The 20,375-nt window shown below is 34.4% G+C and overlaps 1 protein-coding gene and 1 pseudogene across 1 annotated transcript; both read right to left on the minus strand.

Moving 5' to 3' along the window:
* LOC149198398 (cysteine-rich receptor-like protein kinase 15) overlaps positions 1-20,375 on the minus strand; it is an 87,602-nt pseudogene that overhangs the window by 11,964 nt on the left and 55,263 nt on the right.
* Positions 8,767-9,412, minus strand: LOC149198399 (serine carboxypeptidase-like). The gene is made up of 3 exons (XM_089403650.1): positions 9,301-9,412; positions 9,003-9,136; positions 8,767-8,916 (listed from the first exon to the last, which is right to left on the minus strand). The coding sequence occupies exons 1-3, from the start codon at positions 9,395-9,397 to the stop codon at positions 8,767-8,769; spliced, it is 381 nt and encodes a 126-aa protein (XP_089259776.1). The 5' UTR covers positions 9,398-9,412.

The raw sequence follows: 20,375 nt of genomic DNA on the forward strand, positions 1-20,375 counted from the left end.
ATTTCACTAGCACTTCCTTCAGTTGTACTTAATAATGTGTATCATCTTGACCCTCATCAATTATGGAATCCTCTTTTCCATTGTTGCCAAAATCTCTTTCCACCTTCTCCAAATGTCATGGATGACTTATTGGATGCAAAGTCCAACACTTGTCTACAAGATGACCCTGCTTATGGCAATGAATGCAAAATAATTGCATCTTCTTTTCAACATGGTTTTCATTATCCAATGGACCTTTCAATTTTTGTCTCTTTTGTTTTGAAAGTTTCTTGTGTATGGCTATCCTCTTCCGACACCTCAAATAAGCATGGTTATTTAAACCACAAAAGGAACATGTAAATTTTCTCCAAATCTTATGTGAGGATTTACCATGCTTATCATTATCAAAAGAAACTTGATTAAAGGAAGATTTATACATTGCACATTCACCTTTTTCGCCTTCTTGAGGAAGTGAATTTGATGAGGTAGTGGTTGTATTCGGAATACCAACAATGATTTCAATGAACTTAGAGCTTTCAACATCATCTTGTTTTCCATTTCCACTAGTTGCATGCTTATGAGCATCTTCTTACAAAGTGGGTATACAACTTTTGCATTCCTCATGAACACAAACTTCACAAGCTTGAGGTAATGAACATGTAATGTAAGTCCTACTTGGAACACTTTCATGTGCCTCCTTGGATTTGGAGCATTCTCCGTCATGTTGTGCATAACCAAGACCCAAATACATAGGCCTTTCCTCAACAACAATTGGCTCAACTACGACTTGTGCATGTTTTCCTAACCCTTTACCTTCATAGCCCATATTCATCAATAATTTGGACCCTATTCCTCTAGTGTGTCTTTCCAAAGCACCAAAACATTTATTTTGAGAGGATTTTGAAGATAAACTTGAATTTCATACCTCATTTTCATGTACATACTTGGCTAGGGTTTCCTTGGCATCATGGAGTTGAATCTCCATCTCATGCATCTTTTCAAGAAGCTCTTGCTTCTCCTCCTTCATGGCCATAAACTACTCTTGAAGTATAATGTTCTCCTTCCTATCTTCATACATCTCTTGCACCATATCTATCATTATGATAAGCTCTTGCAACATCTCTTCATAAAATAATCTTGCTAAGGAAGAGGGATTAGAAACATCACTTGTTGAAGATGCCATTACACTTGTAATGCATCAAAAAGCTTCACAAATCTGCAACCATTAAAACCTTACTTGCAGAAAACTCAAGAAATCAAGCAAATAACCTTTGCTTTAATACCAACTTGATTTGTTGTTGAATGTTAGTTTTTCTGTGCTAATTTCAACTTTAGAATTAAAAACGAATGCTTGTTAATTGCTTCATGTGCATAGGTTCCTTTATGGTGTTTGTGAATCAAAACAGGTAATTTATGTTAAGTTTTATGTTAGAATCATGAGCAAAATAACATGAAAGACAAGTTCTAAACAACAGAAAGTAAATGTACAACAAACCATCAAGACGAACACTTAAAACAATGTGTTGATAAAGGAGTTCACCCCTCTTGGGCTACCTCTCCTTGATCCATCTTCCATGGCTTGAGGCTTTGTATTTTCTAAAAATGGAAAAATATTATGTTTACAATGCTCTACTACTCCTGAAAAATGCTTCAATGGACTAAGAGCATCAAAATCAGCTAGGAACACCTTTTCCTGAGCTCAATTTGGTCAAATTTTACTCTAGTTATGGTCAAAACAATTTTCCCCTATTAAACCTCCTCTAAAACTCGAGGAACTCCAGTTAGTCCCGCTATTTTTGGTGTTAGTGTTGAAATTACTAGACTGCCAAAATTCCTCCAACCTTAATTTTTGATTAATTAACGATTAAGTGCAGATTAAATAAGCACTAATCATGCTTAGATATAATACCGTGTGGTTCTGAAACCGTTGACTTGGTAGTTTGAGTGGAGGCGGTCACATGGTGGCATTTCCCGACGCGGTTAGTTGCAAACAATTACGGTTTATATAACCCAACGGTTAGTGGAGTGAACACATGCCAATCAGTAAATGCTACAGTTTGCTCGCAACTGTTTTTGGTTACTGTTTGCGCTGACCACCATTTCTAGTTACCGTTTGCGCTCATCGTCAGAGTTTTGTTGGTGTGTTCACATGGGAGGAAATAATCGTCATGGTTATGTTTAAATAATTTGGTTTGGGAAGCCTCCAATTTTGTGTGGTGTGGTCGCATGTTGTGGTTTGTGTTGGCGGTAACCGCCAATGGTTTACCTCAACTCCAAACTTATTCAGCAACAAATATATGCAGAGACTTTTGTTGGTTGATATCCAAAGCATGGGTGCAATGGTATCTCGCAAATTTTGTTTGGAGCAAGTCCTAGGTTCGACCCCCCGGCTTGCCATAAAATTTTATCACTGCCCATAATCGGTCCTTTGGGGAGGGACATGTGGTGGCCTCCGGGCTTGCCACTTGTTCCCTCCTCATTGGTCCACTTTCAAACCAATCAAAACTTGCCAACGCACCAAACCTGATAACCAAAAAAGACTTGACACTTAGCAAAATATGATTGAGCCATTGACCACTGTTGACCTTGCACAGTCACCTGCCACATCAATAGTACGGATTGTTGACTGTGCAGTGACTGTGCATTTTTTTCAAAAATTTCTTATGTTTGGCAAAGCGGTCAACAGGCTCTATCTTCTTCATACGAACTCTGTTTTGAATAAAACAAGTTGCGTTGGGATTGTTTTACTGAGAGGGACGCAACCATTCTAGTTTAAAGCAATTTCAAGCACTTTGATTTTTGAGCTAATTTTTGCCCCAAATCTAGATTCTGATCAAGGGCATACACCATCACCAAGGTTGTTGGTGATAATGCCTTCGAGGTCAACATCCCCGCGTTCCTTAATCCATACCCAGTGTTTAATGTAGACCTCCTTTGGCCATACTTTCCACCGTTGTTGGAGACATCTGATATTGCATAACAAATCACACCAACAGAGCTCAACTCAGACTGCATGGAACAGGACACAACTGATCAACTCATGGACATGCAGGTCAAGAACACTCACCAATAGAAGATCTAGCTATATTGAGTTGTCAAAGCAGTCCAACTCCTTCACCATGGCAAGTGGTTCACCAGGGACCAGGATCAATAGAAATTTCATCACCTCATGGAGGCTCTACACCTAATGGGGACCATTACTCCCTAAGGGGGGAGGAGTGATCCAGGTGGATATTAGTGGCAACTCACCTATTCCACCTAGACCTCCAGTTGGTTTCATTTGTTTCCTTGTTTATTTCAGCATTTACTATTTTTAGTAGTTTTTTGGGTCTTGAAATTCCGATGTAGTTTTGACCCACTAAACGATGTTTTTTCTCTATATGTTCATTGTCATAGGCAAGGCCTACAGAAAATCTTGTACTACTCAGAGAGGCCTTGCCAACAAGGTATCATACGTGCCAAACAAAGATAATATGAACAAGTTACGACCCCAGGAAGTTGGTTGCCCATCTAATCCCAACGTGGCCCATAAACTCTTGGCGTTACATCTTCTCGGGTTAGGGTTTTGGTTGTTTAGGGTTTTCTCTTGTTATTCAATAATAAATATTAGGCCTTTGAGCCTCATTGTAATACAATTCATAGGCACGTAGATGCCACATCTCTTCTCAGAGATAAGCTACCATCGCCCGAGCTATTTTATTCCTATTATTTTTGTAAGCATAGTTCAATATTTTTCTATTAATGAAATGAAGTGTTATTTCTGCTGCATCTCTGTATTTATGTTTATATCTATAATTTGTTGTGTTTTGGTTTAAGTTCGGATCATACAAACCATGAATATTTACCACCATTTTACCATGGATACCATTAACTTCTAAATAAGTTTTCTAAGAATACCAAAGGCCAATATCACAACATATCAATACCACATACCCAAAAATCATAACTCTAGAACTTTTGGAATCCTGTGTATTATATTTGTATAGCCCGACGTTCAAGTGAATACTTCACCCATCTTTAGAGGCTCGCCTAGAAGGATCAAATCCTTTGAGATGCAAACCTCTTTTAGAATAAAAAGAAATTTGATCGCTTTGAACACTTGGTAGATCGAGAGATAAATCTAAACAAATATAAAATATATTTAATTTATATGTACTTGTTATATTAATTTCATTAAAATTAAAAAATGAATCAAATATAATTAAATTTGTATACTTTTATATTAATTTCCAAATTTCCATATATGAAGACAATGCAATCCCTCTTTATTTTAACCCGGATTGTTTGCTAAACACAAAAGGCCCTACCTAATGCACTAGTAACCTTTTGTCACTCTCTCTTGGGTTCCTTCAATGCTCAAATCTGACTACGAAGTGAATGAAAAAATTACGAAGGCCCCATGGCCATGGCCATGAATTGGATAGGCACGATGTTAGGTGGATAAGACCAAATTTTCAAATGAATTATATTCTTCTACGTGTAAATGTGCGTTATTAAAAATTTATTATAAAGTTGGGTTATTAAATAATTGAAAAATGGTTGAATTGTTTTATTATAAAGTTGGGTTATTAAATAATTGAAAAATGGTTGAATTGTTTTATTTAGCTAATTTAAATTTAATTATAAAATTATTCCTATTTTTATTATAACATTTCAAATATTTTGAAAAGAGAAGAAAATTTTAATCATGGACATGAATTGGTGTGCGCATCTGAGATTAGAGAAGTTGTTGGCAGGTAAGACCTCATCATATTCCCTATCTTATTTGATTATTTAATAGTAAATTTGGGTTGTTGAAAGATAAAGAAAGTCAATGGTTGATTTATTTCAATCCATTAGCTTTATTTTAATTACACATTTTTTATTTAGATTTTATTTTATTTTAATTACACATTTTTTCTTTTATAACGCATTTTAAGCTATTTATTTTGAAAAAAAACAAAAAAATTAAATCAACCATCTGACGTATTTTCAAATTTTCGAAATATTTAAAAAGATTCCGGTGATGGAATTCGGCCGGAAAAAATTGAGGTTAAATCTTGATTTGTATTATTTAAAATGGTTTTTTAACTGCATATTTGGATTCAGCACCCTGAAAAATCCTTGGGACGCTTTGATTGTGCAGAAACTCGCTATCAAATTTGCGATTCCAATAAATTACTGCAGAATTTTGACAAAAAAAACCCACCAGAAAAACTTCCAAAAAATCACATTATACACAACTACATTTAAAACACACAAATCAAGTATACTAGGCTCCACAAAGTCAACCATTAACCTTTTAGAGCGCTCAATTAACCTTTGGATGACCCAAATCTCAAATTAAGATAACTTCAGGCGGAGAGAGTAAGGCAATCCGATAGGCAGCTACACACATATGCCGAAGCTTCTTTTCTACGTAGTTTTGTTTTTTAATTAATTTTAATTAAATATTAGTACGAAATTTCTGGAGCCATAAGTTAGACTGTTTTCCGTATTATATTTTTAGGGGCTGAATTTATTTATATTAATTTTAAATCACTTAAATTCGCTATTTTGCTACAAATTGTTGTTAAAATTTGTATTTTTAATAATTATTTTATTTGGGTAAATGTTTTATTCCAAGTTAGCAATTAGATGGTCTATAGTTTATATGGGGAGTTTCCAATTTTCTAAATATTATGGGTTCTCTTCTAAAATCTTGATAAAGAAAAAATAAAATTTATTGTAAATAATATTTTGTAATTTGGAAATAAACATTTTTGAATATATATTTTTTTCAGAGAGAAAAAGCTGTATAGATTATATTAAGGATATATAAAGATCAGGATATACATATGAGTTCAAAATCTCAGCCATAATAGACAAAACATTTTGCAAAGAAAATAACTGATATATTAATTTTATTACTGTACATTTTACTTATTATAATTATGAAATTATTGTAAATATTATCATTGTTAAAAATATCTATACTTATATTAATCACATTTATTAAATTAATTATATCAATTTTACAAATTAGTATAAACTAACAAAATAATATACTAACAAAGAAAGAAAGAAAAAGATGTAATTTAAAAAATAAAAAATTTAATATGTAAGATGAAAATTCATTAAAGTACAGTAATATAGTAATATTACAAATTCAGAAAAATAATAATCCAATTCTAACCTAATGACATAATTACTTAAAATTGCAATAACATTTGTAATAACAACAAACATAATCATGAGGCTTACCACATATAACATTCATAATATTTGTAATAACAATAAATATAATCACGAGGCTTACCACATATAACATTCATAATAGTAATAGCACTAACCATGAAGCTGATCTGATTCATAGAGATTTAAGATTAAAAATTCAAAATGTCATCCTGGGTAAGGAATGAATATTCAAAATCGCAATGCCAGAGAGGAAAACGAAACCAAACAATAGGACAAAGCGTATTGCAATAAGTTGTTCTTGAACTCATTGGTATTCTGCCAATTCTGAATTCAAATCTAAATTTAGGCCGGAGAATGTGCCAAAAGCCATGATTGACTTCAAGTTTGCACTATTGTGAAATTTAGAATTCTGCTATTCACATATTAACGCAGATTTAACTGTTAAACAGTAAAATAATTAACACATTATGCAATCTCTGTGTGGCTCAGCGAACTTAATGTCACAACATTGAAATATGTATTATCATATTTAAACTCAAGAGAATGCAAAACACGCATTACCTGGGTACCAAATGTGTAATGGAAGTATCGGCGTTAGACAAAGGAGCATGAAATGAAGCAGATGACGCAGAAAAAATGCGGGCAGATTGTGAAACCCCAGAGCCACAACCGGTGGCCTTGCTGTTTTCGGAAACACGCGCACTCACAAAAGCAGGGTGGGTGGGATCCGGCAATGTCACAGAATGATATGAAAGCATCAAAGTGATGAGAGACATTGAGGGACGAAGTGATGAGTCAGCTTGTGTACATAAAAGACCAACATGAATGCATCTCAATGCTTCCTCCACGTTGCACGTTACAATTATAGCTGGATCAATCATCTCCACAATATTCCCTCCTTTGTATAATCTCCACGCCTGCATAATAATCACGAACAATCGTCATCTTGATACTTTATCGACTTTAAAAATTCGTATCAAAATATATCAGCACTGAAGCTTCTAAATTCACACTCTTCGAAACCGTTTATACACTACTACATGTAGGGGGTTTTAAAACAATATTTGAGTCAATTGTCTTGACTTAATATTGTCTCTAAGCCCGTGTCTCAAAATATAATGTCTCAAAAATTTGTTCTCTATAAAGACAATATAGAACACATATTATTATTGTCTTTATAAAGACAATTTGATTTGTCTCTCTAGAGGCAATTTCATTTGTCTCTTTAGAGACAATTACATTTTCGTCTTTTTAGAGACAATTCCATAATTCAAACTATTGTCTCTCTAGAGACAATATAAAAAATTATTTAAAAAAAAATAAATGTCCATAATTCAAACTATTGTCTCTAGAGACAATATAAAATATTATTTAAAAAAAAAAAAAATGCCCATAATTCAAACTATTGTCTCTCTAAAGACAATATAAAAAAATATTTAAAAAAAAAATAAATGTCCATAATTCAAACTATTGTCTCTCTAGAGACAATATAAAAAATTATTTTTAAAAAAATAAATAAAATCATTTTGAATGTCTGCTGGCCCATATTGTTCTCACCTGGAACAAATTCGTAAGATAATAAGTAGGAATCTTCCACACAATACAGAGTTAACAAAATGTGCGTACGTCTCGAGACGCTTAGTATGCGCGTTAGTATTAGATAAAGATTCAATTCAGACAAGGTGTTAGTAGCTGCGTTCCAACATATAATTGATCAAGACACAATGTTCTGGCCATAGCTGATGAACAATGCCTGCCTGTAATTGATGAAGAAATCTAAAATGTCTAGGAGTAGGATTTCTTTAGAAGGGTAAAATCACTAAAAGCATGATGCTTTAAAAATTTCAAGGCTTACTTCAGGTCTACTTCAGAGTAGCCTGTATGAAGGGTAAGTGTTTTGTTCCAACATGGATCCTTCCTCAAAGTGCATCGAGTAGTGTAGACAGCAGCAGCAACAAGCATTGATGGACCGTAGATAGTCCATATGCTTTATGGACATATCTTGCCATGCCAAGCACTTAATGTCCAAGAGGCTTATAAAGGGATAAGAGGCAAAAAGAGGAAACATGCATATTCAACAATAAAATAATAGAACGAACGAGAAGTGAAACACAGCCAAACCACATAGCCTCTAATTCAAATATAAGTAGACAATACTGGCATCCGTTGTATGATTGCAAACAACATAAATGTTTTCATGTCATTGTCAATAAAATTGAATGTAGGCTAAGAGCATCATGCTTTGAATTCCCCAAGACTCTCTCAACCAAATATTTTTGTTGAATTTACAATTTCTTTCATCCAATTTACAATTTCTTTTATCCATTAGGACATCAGAACATGCTGGAATAAGAACACAAGACATACTATTCATGTTCCTGAATATAACTTTAACACCATGTATAATCATAATTCCACAAGGCTTGGTAAGCAATAAGAGGCACTATTTCCATACAGTTAAAAAGTGGCCATAAAAAGATTTGACACAAGTTAGCAAGATTGATGGTCCCAATGCACAATTATTTTGCCAAATCAGAAAATACACATCTTTGGGGATGCACACTATTGCAAATCTAGAAATATTTACATTAATCTAGGTGAAGAGAGTAATTCTCCTAGTTAAGCAGATAATTAACTTTCAAAATTCTTCTCTAGCATCTCCGTCACTATCTTTAAAATTTGAGAATTGTTGTCAATAATACTTCCTTGTGTCCAGCGTTTTAACATCTCCAAGGCTGCTTTTGGCTGATCCATTGGGGCCATATGACCTGCATCATGAACCTGGTGCAGCAAAATAGAAGATTCTGTAAGGAAGAAATTATCTACTTGTACAACGAAATCAAAGATGATCATCGAGTGCCTTTTACCTTGAGAAAACTGAGTGGTCCATAACTAGTTATTAAACCTGCTTCCTTATCGTCTACAAGGAAGGATTTTGTAGGTGCCTTCTTGAAATTCTCACTTCCAGACCAATCCATGGAATTCACCCATCTTGAATTGCCTGAAAGACACATAATTTGAACAATTAACTTTTCAATTTTGAAGATTAGACTGACAAGCCTGAAAAACACAACTGCAAATAAGTTAATAACAGACTTAACACCTAAATCATAAAGTCATTGTCCAACACAAAAACAATATGTTATATGTATATAGTATCATTACCTAACCAATTGCAAATGAGATCATATTCTCCTGCATAAACTAGAAACTTAACACCATCCTCCAAGAGTGTTGGAATTCCAACTTCCATATTCTGCATCTAGTCAATAAGCATAGCTTCATAAACCAAGGGGCTACAGGAGACAAATTTTTGGCTGCCAACCCCCAGGGCATCCCTAACGGAACTCTGGTTTAAGTAATTCTCCATATTTGAAAAATCATAGCACAGGCCACCATTGCACTCCTTCCGAACATCATAGTACTGCAAAATATAAAACAAAATAATGAAAACTAATATCGTAAGATATATAAAACAACGATGACAAACTACATTTTAAGATACAAAATGCTGATAAAATAAACATAATGTCTGGTTGCCCAGTATTTAGAATTTAAGTCTTACATTGATATTCCCAACTAATGCCATAACGGAATTGAAAATTGAAGTGCACACCAAGTATGATGCAAAGCATGTGACCGTCCCTTTGGTACCTGGCAAGTTATCACACCGGCTATAATCAGAACCTACATTAAGAACCTTCGATAAAGGATCCAGCATAAGATCAGCCGTAACCAATTACTTAAAACACTTCACAAATGGTAACTAAGGATCATAAAGCAAACAACATTTAGCCATCAAGCTTCTCGCAATTTAAAACATAGTAACAAGATTTCAATATGAACACATACAAATCTAGTTCAGTAAACAAAGTATACATCTCTTCAATATGAAAATATGCATTTAGTTCCAAATTTTAATAGGATTTCAGCCCCTTGAAAAAATATTCCTTGAAATTTGATGACTAGTTTATATTTATAGGTGTCTATTTTTGAGATTTTTGGGCTGTTTTTTACGGATTAAAGGCCTACAAGCATCAAATACATGAGATATATTGTCAAAAATGATAAAAAGTGGACCATACAGAAAAATGTCTGTAAAAACACACAATAAACAAGAATGAACTAACTAGAGGAGGGAAAAGCATTACCTATGCACAACATTTTGAGATCCAGATAAACCTTCACTACTGTTATGGAAAACGCTTGCACAAACAACTTAAAAAATACATTGAATATTGCAAAAACCACATCAACAAACAAGCCTTCCATAGCGGATAAGTGTTCAAAGCCCTTAACACAAATTTTATGGATTGTACTTGCTCATTATGTACTGAAGCAAACACAGTTCAACCAAGAAGAATGCTAGATTTTCCATCTGAATAATAGATAGTATGACTTGTCAATATAGCAGGGTTTATTAGGAATACAATAAAGAAAAGTAATTTAAAACATGAATGCTAGATTTTATGAGGCATTTTCAAAAGTAGATTTGATCAATGCCACATAGGCTGCTTTCAACAATATAAAAAGTGGTGTCATTCAAAACTTTACCACTTTGTTGGAATCAGCTACCTTTAGAAACCTGAGGAGGAATAAATATGACCGAGTGGGAACTATAAGCTTGAAGTTCAGTTGCTTTAATATCATAGACTCCTGCGAAGAGTTATTATCAATTAATCAGTCAATCTAAATGTTTGGAGATTATGTTGCAATCAATGACAAAGAATTATCAGTTAGAGCTAATTACCATGGCCACTATCTGTTCTGACATGCATTCATTTGGGAAGATGCAGATGAAGTCATTGACCTATAGCCAAGTATAAACCAGCTCTTATCAATATTGTGTTACCTATTATAATATAATTTTTGTGTTGATTCCAGCATAAAGCGTAATCTTCTGTAGGAGTAGATATTTCTGGTGTATGTACTTTTATACAGCCAACAAAGTGTTCTTTTAATTATATATAAACACATCCTTTCTTACAGATGTCAGCAAGTCATCCTACATGTGGAGGACAGACTTCTTCATATTTGCTAGCTATAAACATTGCAGCGATAGCAAGTAATGGAAAATTCTTCCTTGCAATACTCTGAATAGAAAGGTATCTGCCAATGATGTTCACAGTGAGATACAACGTCTCTGGCATTAATTTTTAAATTTAGAAAAGTCAAAAACGCATGTGAAGAATGTAAATTTGTAAATTTGTCAAAGAAATAATGAAATTAAAATTAATTTAAATAAATATAAAAAAAAAAAACCAAAACACAAACTTTTTTGGGTGCCAGCACACTAGGATCCTAATTCCTTATTCATAAGATGGATACATCAAAAATTGAGAACTTAGATGCTTTACAACCTAAAAAATTAATGAAAATCGTATTTCCTGATTAATAAATCTAAGGTTAAAAGGATCTGTGTTGAATATCAATCCCAATTATCACTTGTGGTAGCTCTGTAGTTTTCCATCATTGATTTCTCTGTAGTTTTCCATCATTCAGGTGAACCCAATGATTAGTGTATAGGCTTTAAGCAAAACCATAATTTTCCATCTTTGGAAGAACCAATAATTTTATTTAGACCCTGGGAAGAAGCCACCAAAGGCATAGAGATCAGATATCTAAATCCATCAAATTGATTTCACTAGCTTAGATTCATCTTGATTCTTAACCCATAAAAAAATTCTCCAAAGTTCATTTTTGTTTGAAGGTGCAAGCACTTCAAATTTGCAACTTGAGGTTTTTCATCATCTTGACATGTGATAGATTAGACATTGTTTCATCCCCAAACCACCTGGACTATACAATGTGCCACTCTAGACAATAAAATCAACACTGTTGAAAATATATCCTACTCAGAAGTGAAAGAGAGATGCCTAAATAGTTTGCCAAGATAGCAATTCTGCAATAAAATAAATTTCAAATTACAAATCCATTATCAGTAATTTTTATAGATGTAGATAGTCTTCATGTCTAGTCAACAGAGATATGCTAGCCCTCTTGCTTACAACAGGCAGGGGGCTAATGTACAGATATCCTAAGTCTCCCGCTTATAGTAGGCAGGGGACTTACACATACATATGTTAGCCCTCTTCCTCGTTGTAGGGCATATGTATAATTGATTTTCTAATAAATTCATTTGTTAGTAACATATATGGAATTTTCCAAAACAAAAAGGAAAAGGAAAACACCAGCATACAACGTAACCTTTTTTCCTCAGTAACATACAACAAAACATGCCAGAAGAAACTTGGAATAAATTGTTCAATGGAATTTTTCTAAATGTTGTAAAGAACCAAAATTCTACAAATATTCGAAAATTTTTACAAGTATTTATAGGCACACTCCCATACCTCAAGTTTTTGGTTTCAGCTTCAGCTTTAATAGTCTGGAGATTTATCCAAGCTTCAATTCTTGCTTCTTCTCGCTAATATCTGAAATTTACAGACAACCTGAATGCTCAGACATTTTATTGCAAAATTGTATATAACAAATGCTAGTAATCTCTTAAAATGCCATTTCATACTATTGTAAGCTAATTTTGATCATGATTTTGTGGCAAAATAAATTGAAATAATTTGAAATTGTTTAAAGCAGATTGTGACTTATGTTAGAGATTTGCATCAAATGAGCTTCTTCTGGACTAACGGAGTTTCTCATCCTAGAACCATTTTACACAGGCTAAAACTACAAACCAAGAAAGGTTTAGCTTCAATTATGTATTTTGTGGAAAAATAAATTGAAGTAATTTGAAATTTTTAAGGCAGGATGTGATCTACATTATAGTATGCCAAAACTCAGCTTCTTCTGAATCAACTGAGTTTTTATAGCCATTTTACAGAGAATGAAATTACAGATCACAAAAGTTATGGCCGAATAATTTAAGGCAATGTTATATAAATTTCCGATAATTAGGAGTTACTATAAGGAATCACTGGTTTTCGATGAATATAAGGAGAATCAATAACAAATGGCCCTTATTCTTCTAGTCCATCCAAAAATTTCCCTGATAAAGGTTATGTACTTGAACTCAAACATGATGTTAAATATGTGCATGCTCGGTTTCTATCTCAAGTTTCAACTAGCTGTGCATTCTCAAAAGTTTAATCTCCAAAGTGGTATAAAAGCAAGTACTAGTAAACTTTTTGATCAGAGCTATTTGTCTAAAATTCAAATCAGAGATACTTGTCTAAAACTGAAACACAATCTTTGAACTTTGGGCTATGCATCCTCAAAATATATGCTATCCAATTTGAAATGAGGTGACTCGTATCAATGAAGCCTTTTCCATTGTGGCTCAGTTCAATTTTATATTGCCCTATTCTATCACATTATGGATCTCCACTTGTTAGGCTATGGTCCCATGGTGTGGTTTCCATCTATTGATGCAGTAAACTAGGAAAACTGTTACCCACAACTGCTGAACTGCTAGGAAAAATGGTCCTAAACAACAGGGGATGACTGTTTTTAGCACAAGGTTCCACTCAATCCCGCAACTTATTTGCTTCTCCTTCAAATAGGGATACAACACTGTGATTTATCAGGATTGCCATATTAATGTGAACAGTTACAAATAGGGATGCAACATTGTGATTTAGTAGGTTTGCATTTAAGAAGGCATCACAAAGACATCGATCAGAAGCCAGGGAACCCAGAAAACACATGAACACCACTAAATAATTTTAGTACTAAAGTGAGGGAGAGATTATCACATCAATCCAGAGACTTATTGGCAAATCTCTTGGTTGGCGTAGTATTCCATGAACCCCACCCTTGGCAAAGCAGCAGACCATTAGCTTATTGCCAATTGGTCTCTACACGCTATCTATATAGTCCTACATCTATCTGAGAAATACCCCACAAGAAACCAGTTTCTTTCTCACTTGCATGAAATGAATAACAGAACGAGAATAACTGGATTAAAACATAGTATGCAGACTCAATATTTAATCCTGGGGATGTTGTTAAGCCTGGGTTACGATTAAAGTGAGATAAGAAACTGGACAGCTATAGCAAAATATCCAAGGGTTGATAAATTGGAACTGTATTTAAACAGAAGTAAACACATCAAGCCCTTATAACTCCCCATTGTACAAAAACTAACTTCTAATGAAACTATAACAACAGTAGACGGTAAGCATATAAATGAATGACGGAAGCAGATAATTAAGCATATAAACGAATGACAGAAATGAATTAATATCTTCAAGCCAACCCACAAACCTTGGAACAAAATTATTTACATAACTGTGACAGAGCAGTAACTCAAATACTCCTGGCAGAGGTATTAGATTTGATAGAGAATTAATTCGAATGTAAAACCAATTACTGATAGCCAGTTTTGAGCGGGACTAAAAGCCACAAATATATGTATATTCATATACAAGTCTGGAAATGCCGACAACAGAGTCATGCAAGTTCTCTAGGCAATTTTCTTTACCGAAACAGTAAGGAGGGTTGTCAATCGATTATCCACAACCATATATCAATAGAAGAGACCATGCAAAAAATAAGCTAAATTAAAGAATGACCAGAAACTGCATGAAATCTGTAGAAAGAAGTAAACAATCCCCATATCCTGGGGCTATAATTTCCAGTAAACACAACCATCACTTTTAGCATCCCATGCAGAGGAATAGAAACAATACTCTGATATAATACTTAGAAAAGCCCCGAGGGCTACGAATATCGTGATTAATAAAAGGAGTAAGTATAAGATGGTGTTTAAACATTACAATTTGATGAGTGATATACACCAAAGCAAAGAAATCTGAAATCTAATAAACCATAATAAATATCATATTTATTGAAGGGATTTTATCATCATAAATTACCAAAACGTAATTTGAGTGACTAATAAAATTCTACTATTACAAATAGATAAAAAAATTCATTCCACATTCATATACACTTCAAGGTGGAATGTGCTATTCTTTAGTAATTACACCTTATTATCTTGACATCTTTGCTTATGTAATGACTATCAATCCTTCACTCTTTATTTGATTATTGTGATTTATTGTAATTGTTTTGCATGTAGGTAAATTATTTAAATAGAAATGCCTCCAAAAAGGAAGGGTCAATCAACTAATTTTTATTTTTTTTATGTATATTTTAAAACATCAAAGACTTATAATGTTAAAGATATTCCATATATACCTCATTTGAATGATGATGCTAATGAAGATATGAATGAAGAGTATTTTGTTGATATAGAAATTCTTGGCAATAAAAAGGAAGGACACAATGGTGGATCTAGTAGTTCAAGGAGGAAGGCCTTCTCAAAATGTGAATTCCGAGAAGAGTGGATGATAAAACATCCTTGGGTATATAGTATCAATGTTGAATATCACAAGACTCATATGAAGTGTAAAATTTTTGAGAAATACAAGGCTCAAGGTCCATGGGTTATTGGAGATGGATTTAATACGATTCAATATGATGTTGTGAGAACTCATGCAAAATCCATTATTCATCAAACATCAACTCAGAGAAATTTGTATGACACTGAAAGGTTTGAAAATCCCATTGAAGAACACATAGTGGCTATAAGTGAGGCTAATACGGAAATGGTCAGAACTACCATTTAGTTAGCATATTTTATTGCAAAAAAAGATATTTCAATTTTTACTTATGAAGATCTTTGTCATATTCAAATGCATCTACAGACGCCTAATATGCCTTCTCGAGTGGAGTATTCTTCCCACATAAATAGAAAAGAAGCTACTAAATTCATTCACTCTATATCAAATTATCTTGAAGAGGTGCAAACTAGAAAAGTGTTATAAAATCCCTTTTTCTCTATAATGTTAGATGAAAGTATAGACAATGGTTTGGAACAACACCTTGTTGTGTATTCTACATATCTAGATTTAAAGTGTTTGGGCCCTCCAGTCACACAATTTATGAAAATGATTATTGTTCCTAGTGGAAAAGGAAAGACTATATATGATACCATCGTTAATTTAAAGGAAACAAGGTAGTTGGAAAATGAGAAACTAATAGCGGTTTCGACTGATGGTGCTTCATCTATGGTTGGATGTGAAAATGGATTTGTCACACTACTAAAGAATGATTTAGCAAATTTGATTGGCACTCATTGCATTTCACATATTGAAGCACTTGTAACATCATATGCTTTGAAAAAGATACCTAAGTATTTGTATGTTGAGACAATAACAAACAAGGTATACTCATGGGTTGGAAATTTAGCAAAGAGAAATAATAAGCTCATTTCCTTATTAGAGATAATGGAATTAGAATCCTTGCAAGTTCTTCAAATCCATGGGATTATATGGCTCTCTATTTTGAGCATGTAGAAGAGATAAAGAAAGAATTCATTGTATCATAAGGCAAGGATTTTTTTAATTCTATTTTGTTTAGAAATGCTAGCTGATGTTTTGAAGGAGTTGAATAATCTAAACAAAAATTTTTAAGAAGATAATGTGGATGTCACATTTCTTGGAATACCTATTAACCATGCACTAAATACTCTTAAAAGATATTTTTGTATACTAAATTCTTTTGTAGAAGGTGTTTTACATCTTACTAAATTTTTGAAAGACTCCAAAGATGGTTTCCTTTAAAATGTTGACAAAGATGGGAATACCCATAGACATGATTTTTTGTGTATCTATATCCATGATGAACAATTGTCACAACCAATGGTAGTTTGCACTAAGGGCTCCCTTCAGAGTTGCATACAACTTACAAGAAATTATGTCCAAACATTGATTGAGAGTTTCGATTCAAGATTTCCAGAACTTAATCTTTTTAATCCAACAAGTTTGTGTAGTCCTTTTCATTACCCGTCAGATATTTATGTCAGAGAAAATAGTGTAAAGCATTGGCTTGAAATACTTTTTTCACATTTGCAACACAAAACATGTAATGAAGGTGAAAATGTACTAAAGTTTGATATTACAACTTGTAAAAGATAATTATATCAATTTATTGACGTGGTTTATTTGAATAGAGAAAGATTCTCAATGGAAGATTCATGGAAAGTATTTTCTCAAACAAATATTGGCACTTTAGGTATCCAAATATGCTAAGAATATGGCAAGCAATGCTTGTCATACCAATGAGCACCATCACGTGTGAATGAGGGTTCTCTAAGAAAAATATGATCAAAGATATAAGGATAATAAGACTATCAATTAACACACTTGATGCATTGATACATATATCATTAATAGGTCCCAACACGACAGAGGTGAAATGGGAACAAATTTATGAGATTTGGCAAGTTGCAAAGGAAAGAAGGCTTTTTGACATGTGAGGATTATTAAGTTATATGTTTTTTTACTTTGCACAAAGTTTTTATATATATATATATATATATGACTTTTGTTGTCCTTTACTATATGTATATTTTTGATGAAGTGAATAAGAAGTTTATAATATCTAGAGATGTGATCTTTCTTGAGTCTTCCAATATTGACAATGTTGTTGAGTGGCAACTTAATTGTTTGAATAGGTTCAAACATGAAAAGTATTTTCAAGAGTTTGATAGTGATATTCCACATCTCCTTCTCTTAGCTCTATACTTTCTGTGAAGAGCCCTGAAGAAATCAGGTTGAAGGAAATTCCTACCCTTGCTTGGTCAGGAAAGAGCTAAGAGACTACTAGTAGGAGGTAGCCAAATTTGATAAGTAGTGAGGGTACATGCTAGATACAAAGCAAGGATTAATGCAAAGGAGTGTACTAACTATATACATATCATTAAACATATTTCATCCCACATAGGATGCCTTGCATCGTGCCTGGTTAGTCGTAAGAACATGTTGGTCACAACCTATGTAGCTTAAATAAACAAGTGGTATTTCTCTTCATCTTCTAAGCTATGTAATAAAAAAGTGAAAGGGAGCAAGACACGTACAGGAAACAATGGAATGACTTTCAGTTCTTGTAACCATGCATTTCATTGAAGATAGAATGATACAACAACGATAAGAAAACTTTTAAGCTACAATAAGAGGTGTATTTTAAAATATGTACTTTGTTTTCCATACCTAGCCTCCAAAGGGTTATGCATCAGATGGAGTCTTCATGCGGTCCCGATATTCTATCATACCTTGGGTTCCTTGGTCTACTTATTTTTATCCTCAGCTCCTTGAGAGTCATCTATCATGTCATCTTTCTTCGTGGCCCCTGAGAGACATAATTGTGTATGTTTAGGAGGTAAATCCCCTTTGCGGACAGAGGCGATCCCTACTAGCCCAGACCTGGTCTAGCAACAATCAAACAAAGCTATCACGCAAGTTCCTAATTGCAAATTAAAGGTCAATGTTAAGAGCCTACCTGGATCCCAACGCTAGTATTTGTAGAAGAGTCGACGCTTCCGTTCCTTTGCTCCAATTGGTCACGATCCCCATGATCCTTGTGAATGGACACCTGCACATGCAAAGAACGACACAAACACAAGCATAATATTCAATAGATGCAACTATATATCGGTCAGAAAAGATATAACTCAATCATCATTACAAAAGACAATGAAGTGGAACCATAATGATAGTCGTCTATTATTGATAAACAAAGAAGAATACAACCATAGTTATGACGTCAAATCCTCCTTTGGCTGGTTGATCAGCAACACATGTCTTGCAAAGCTTGTTGGGATTGGGAACAAGCCTCTCTCTCTTTGGTCGCAAGAATCTCCTTGCTTGGATTTGGCCTTATGGGTATAAAGAAGGCTCTTGCAGCATTAATCTCTTAGACTTCTGGAATTATTACTATCACTAGCACTATGATGGAACTAGTCAAAGGAAAAAGAACAAGCTTTTATAGATAGAGGGGAAGGGGTTAGGATCAATCACAGTATTCATGGGATTGGTTTTATCACTAAGAAGCTTCCATCAGAGGTGGCAAACCACTTCTCTTCTATGGAGATTTGAAGCCAAACCAAACCAACTCAATATAGATTCAGTTCATGAGTGGGTTAGGAAGAACCTTTGTAAGTTTGTTTGTTAAAAACTTTACCCAACTGGGCTAGCACGAGTGCGACTCTGAGATAGAGCGCCAGCTGGCGCGCCCTATTTGGAGGATTTCCCCCATTGGCGCGAGTGATACATTATGGAACTGCACCAATGGAAAAAGGGCTCTTTTATGGGTATTTTGTAGAAGGTGTCTTCAGGGCATATGAAGTTCATACTTAGGGGAAAATAGTGTAAGTGTTTTCAAGTCATGTCACTTCTCACAGGTCCCGGAATGAGTCCTCCAAGATGCGGGAGAAGGGTAACAGGGACAGTGGAAAATTACTGTGTAACAGATGCCCCCTAAAGCATGAGGCCCGAGAGAGATATAGTGGTGAAATGCTTTACAAGAACACGCGCAACTAAACACACTGCCATCGGGGAACCTGCGTGGAGAAGTACAACTGATATTTCAAGTACATGATTATGTGGTATGGGTGCAGCCGTCCATAACAGAGTACACAATAATCTAGATCCAAGGTATGGACGCAGCCATCCAGTGAGGATCCATAAATAGACTCAGGCATGGTCGCAACCATCCAGTGAATAAGTCATGTAATAATCATAATAATCCACAAAATCGTAGCCTAGACTCTAACAGACAAAATCCTGGGTCTTCCGCTCCATCTCGATCCAAACAAAGTACAAGTTCAAGCATGCGATTACAGGAGTTGAAGTCGAACATGCATGAACATCGTCTGATTACCAACCAATAGTGAAAATTGTTAACAGACGTGAGAGGTACCACCAATAATGACAATGGCCCTCAAGGTACTATAGGTACAATCTACGGCATGTGAATTAGTGATCCGGCATCGAACACCCGTAGAATCATTCGATCAGAGGCCAATGATGAAAACCTCACGTCGAACACGAAGAACCTGCCATTGAGGCATGCAAGCTTTAAGGCATCGGAAGGGAGTCTCTAGATCAGCGTCCTGGATAATGAGCTGAAGTCGATAGGAAGTGACCTTGATCAAAGGTGGGCCATAGTGCTTCCCACATCATCGACATGAGACAAAGGAAGAATGTTGTGAATCAGGATTATGTGAATTATCAGAGGGAGGTTGTTATTGTGCAGAGGTCAACTTCTCTTGAACATATCGACGGCACGATAGTGGATTTGGCAGTATTTGACATCAAATGAGCAGAGGTCATGATGACAAGGCAATGAGTGGATGAGAGTTCAAACAGGATCACCCAAACCCACAGAGACAAGTGAAAAACGAGATGAGATGTCCCCACCCAGACACGAAAGCAGAC

This window comes from Pinus tabuliformis, chromosome 2_1, assembly GCF_031772625.1.
Source record: "Pinus tabuliformis cultivar Carrire ecotype Pingquan chromosome 2_1, CPIR1, whole genome shotgun sequence".
Lineage (NCBI taxonomy): Eukaryota > Viridiplantae > Streptophyta > Pinopsida > Pinales > Pinaceae > Pinus > Pinus tabuliformis.

Coding starts and splice junctions, on each gene's coding strand:
- LOC149198399 (XM_089403650.1), bottom strand. CDS start 9,397: ATGCAGAATATGGAAGTTGGAATTCCAACACTCTTGGAGGATGGTGTT. Junction 9,137..9,300: donor TCTCATTTGCAATTGGTTAG/GTAATGATACTA, acceptor TGTGTCTTTCAG/GCAATTCAAGATGGGTGAAT. Junction 8,917..9,002: donor GACCACTCAGTTTTCTCAAG/GTAAAAGGCACT, acceptor TTGCTGCACCAG/GTTCATGATGCAGGTCATAT.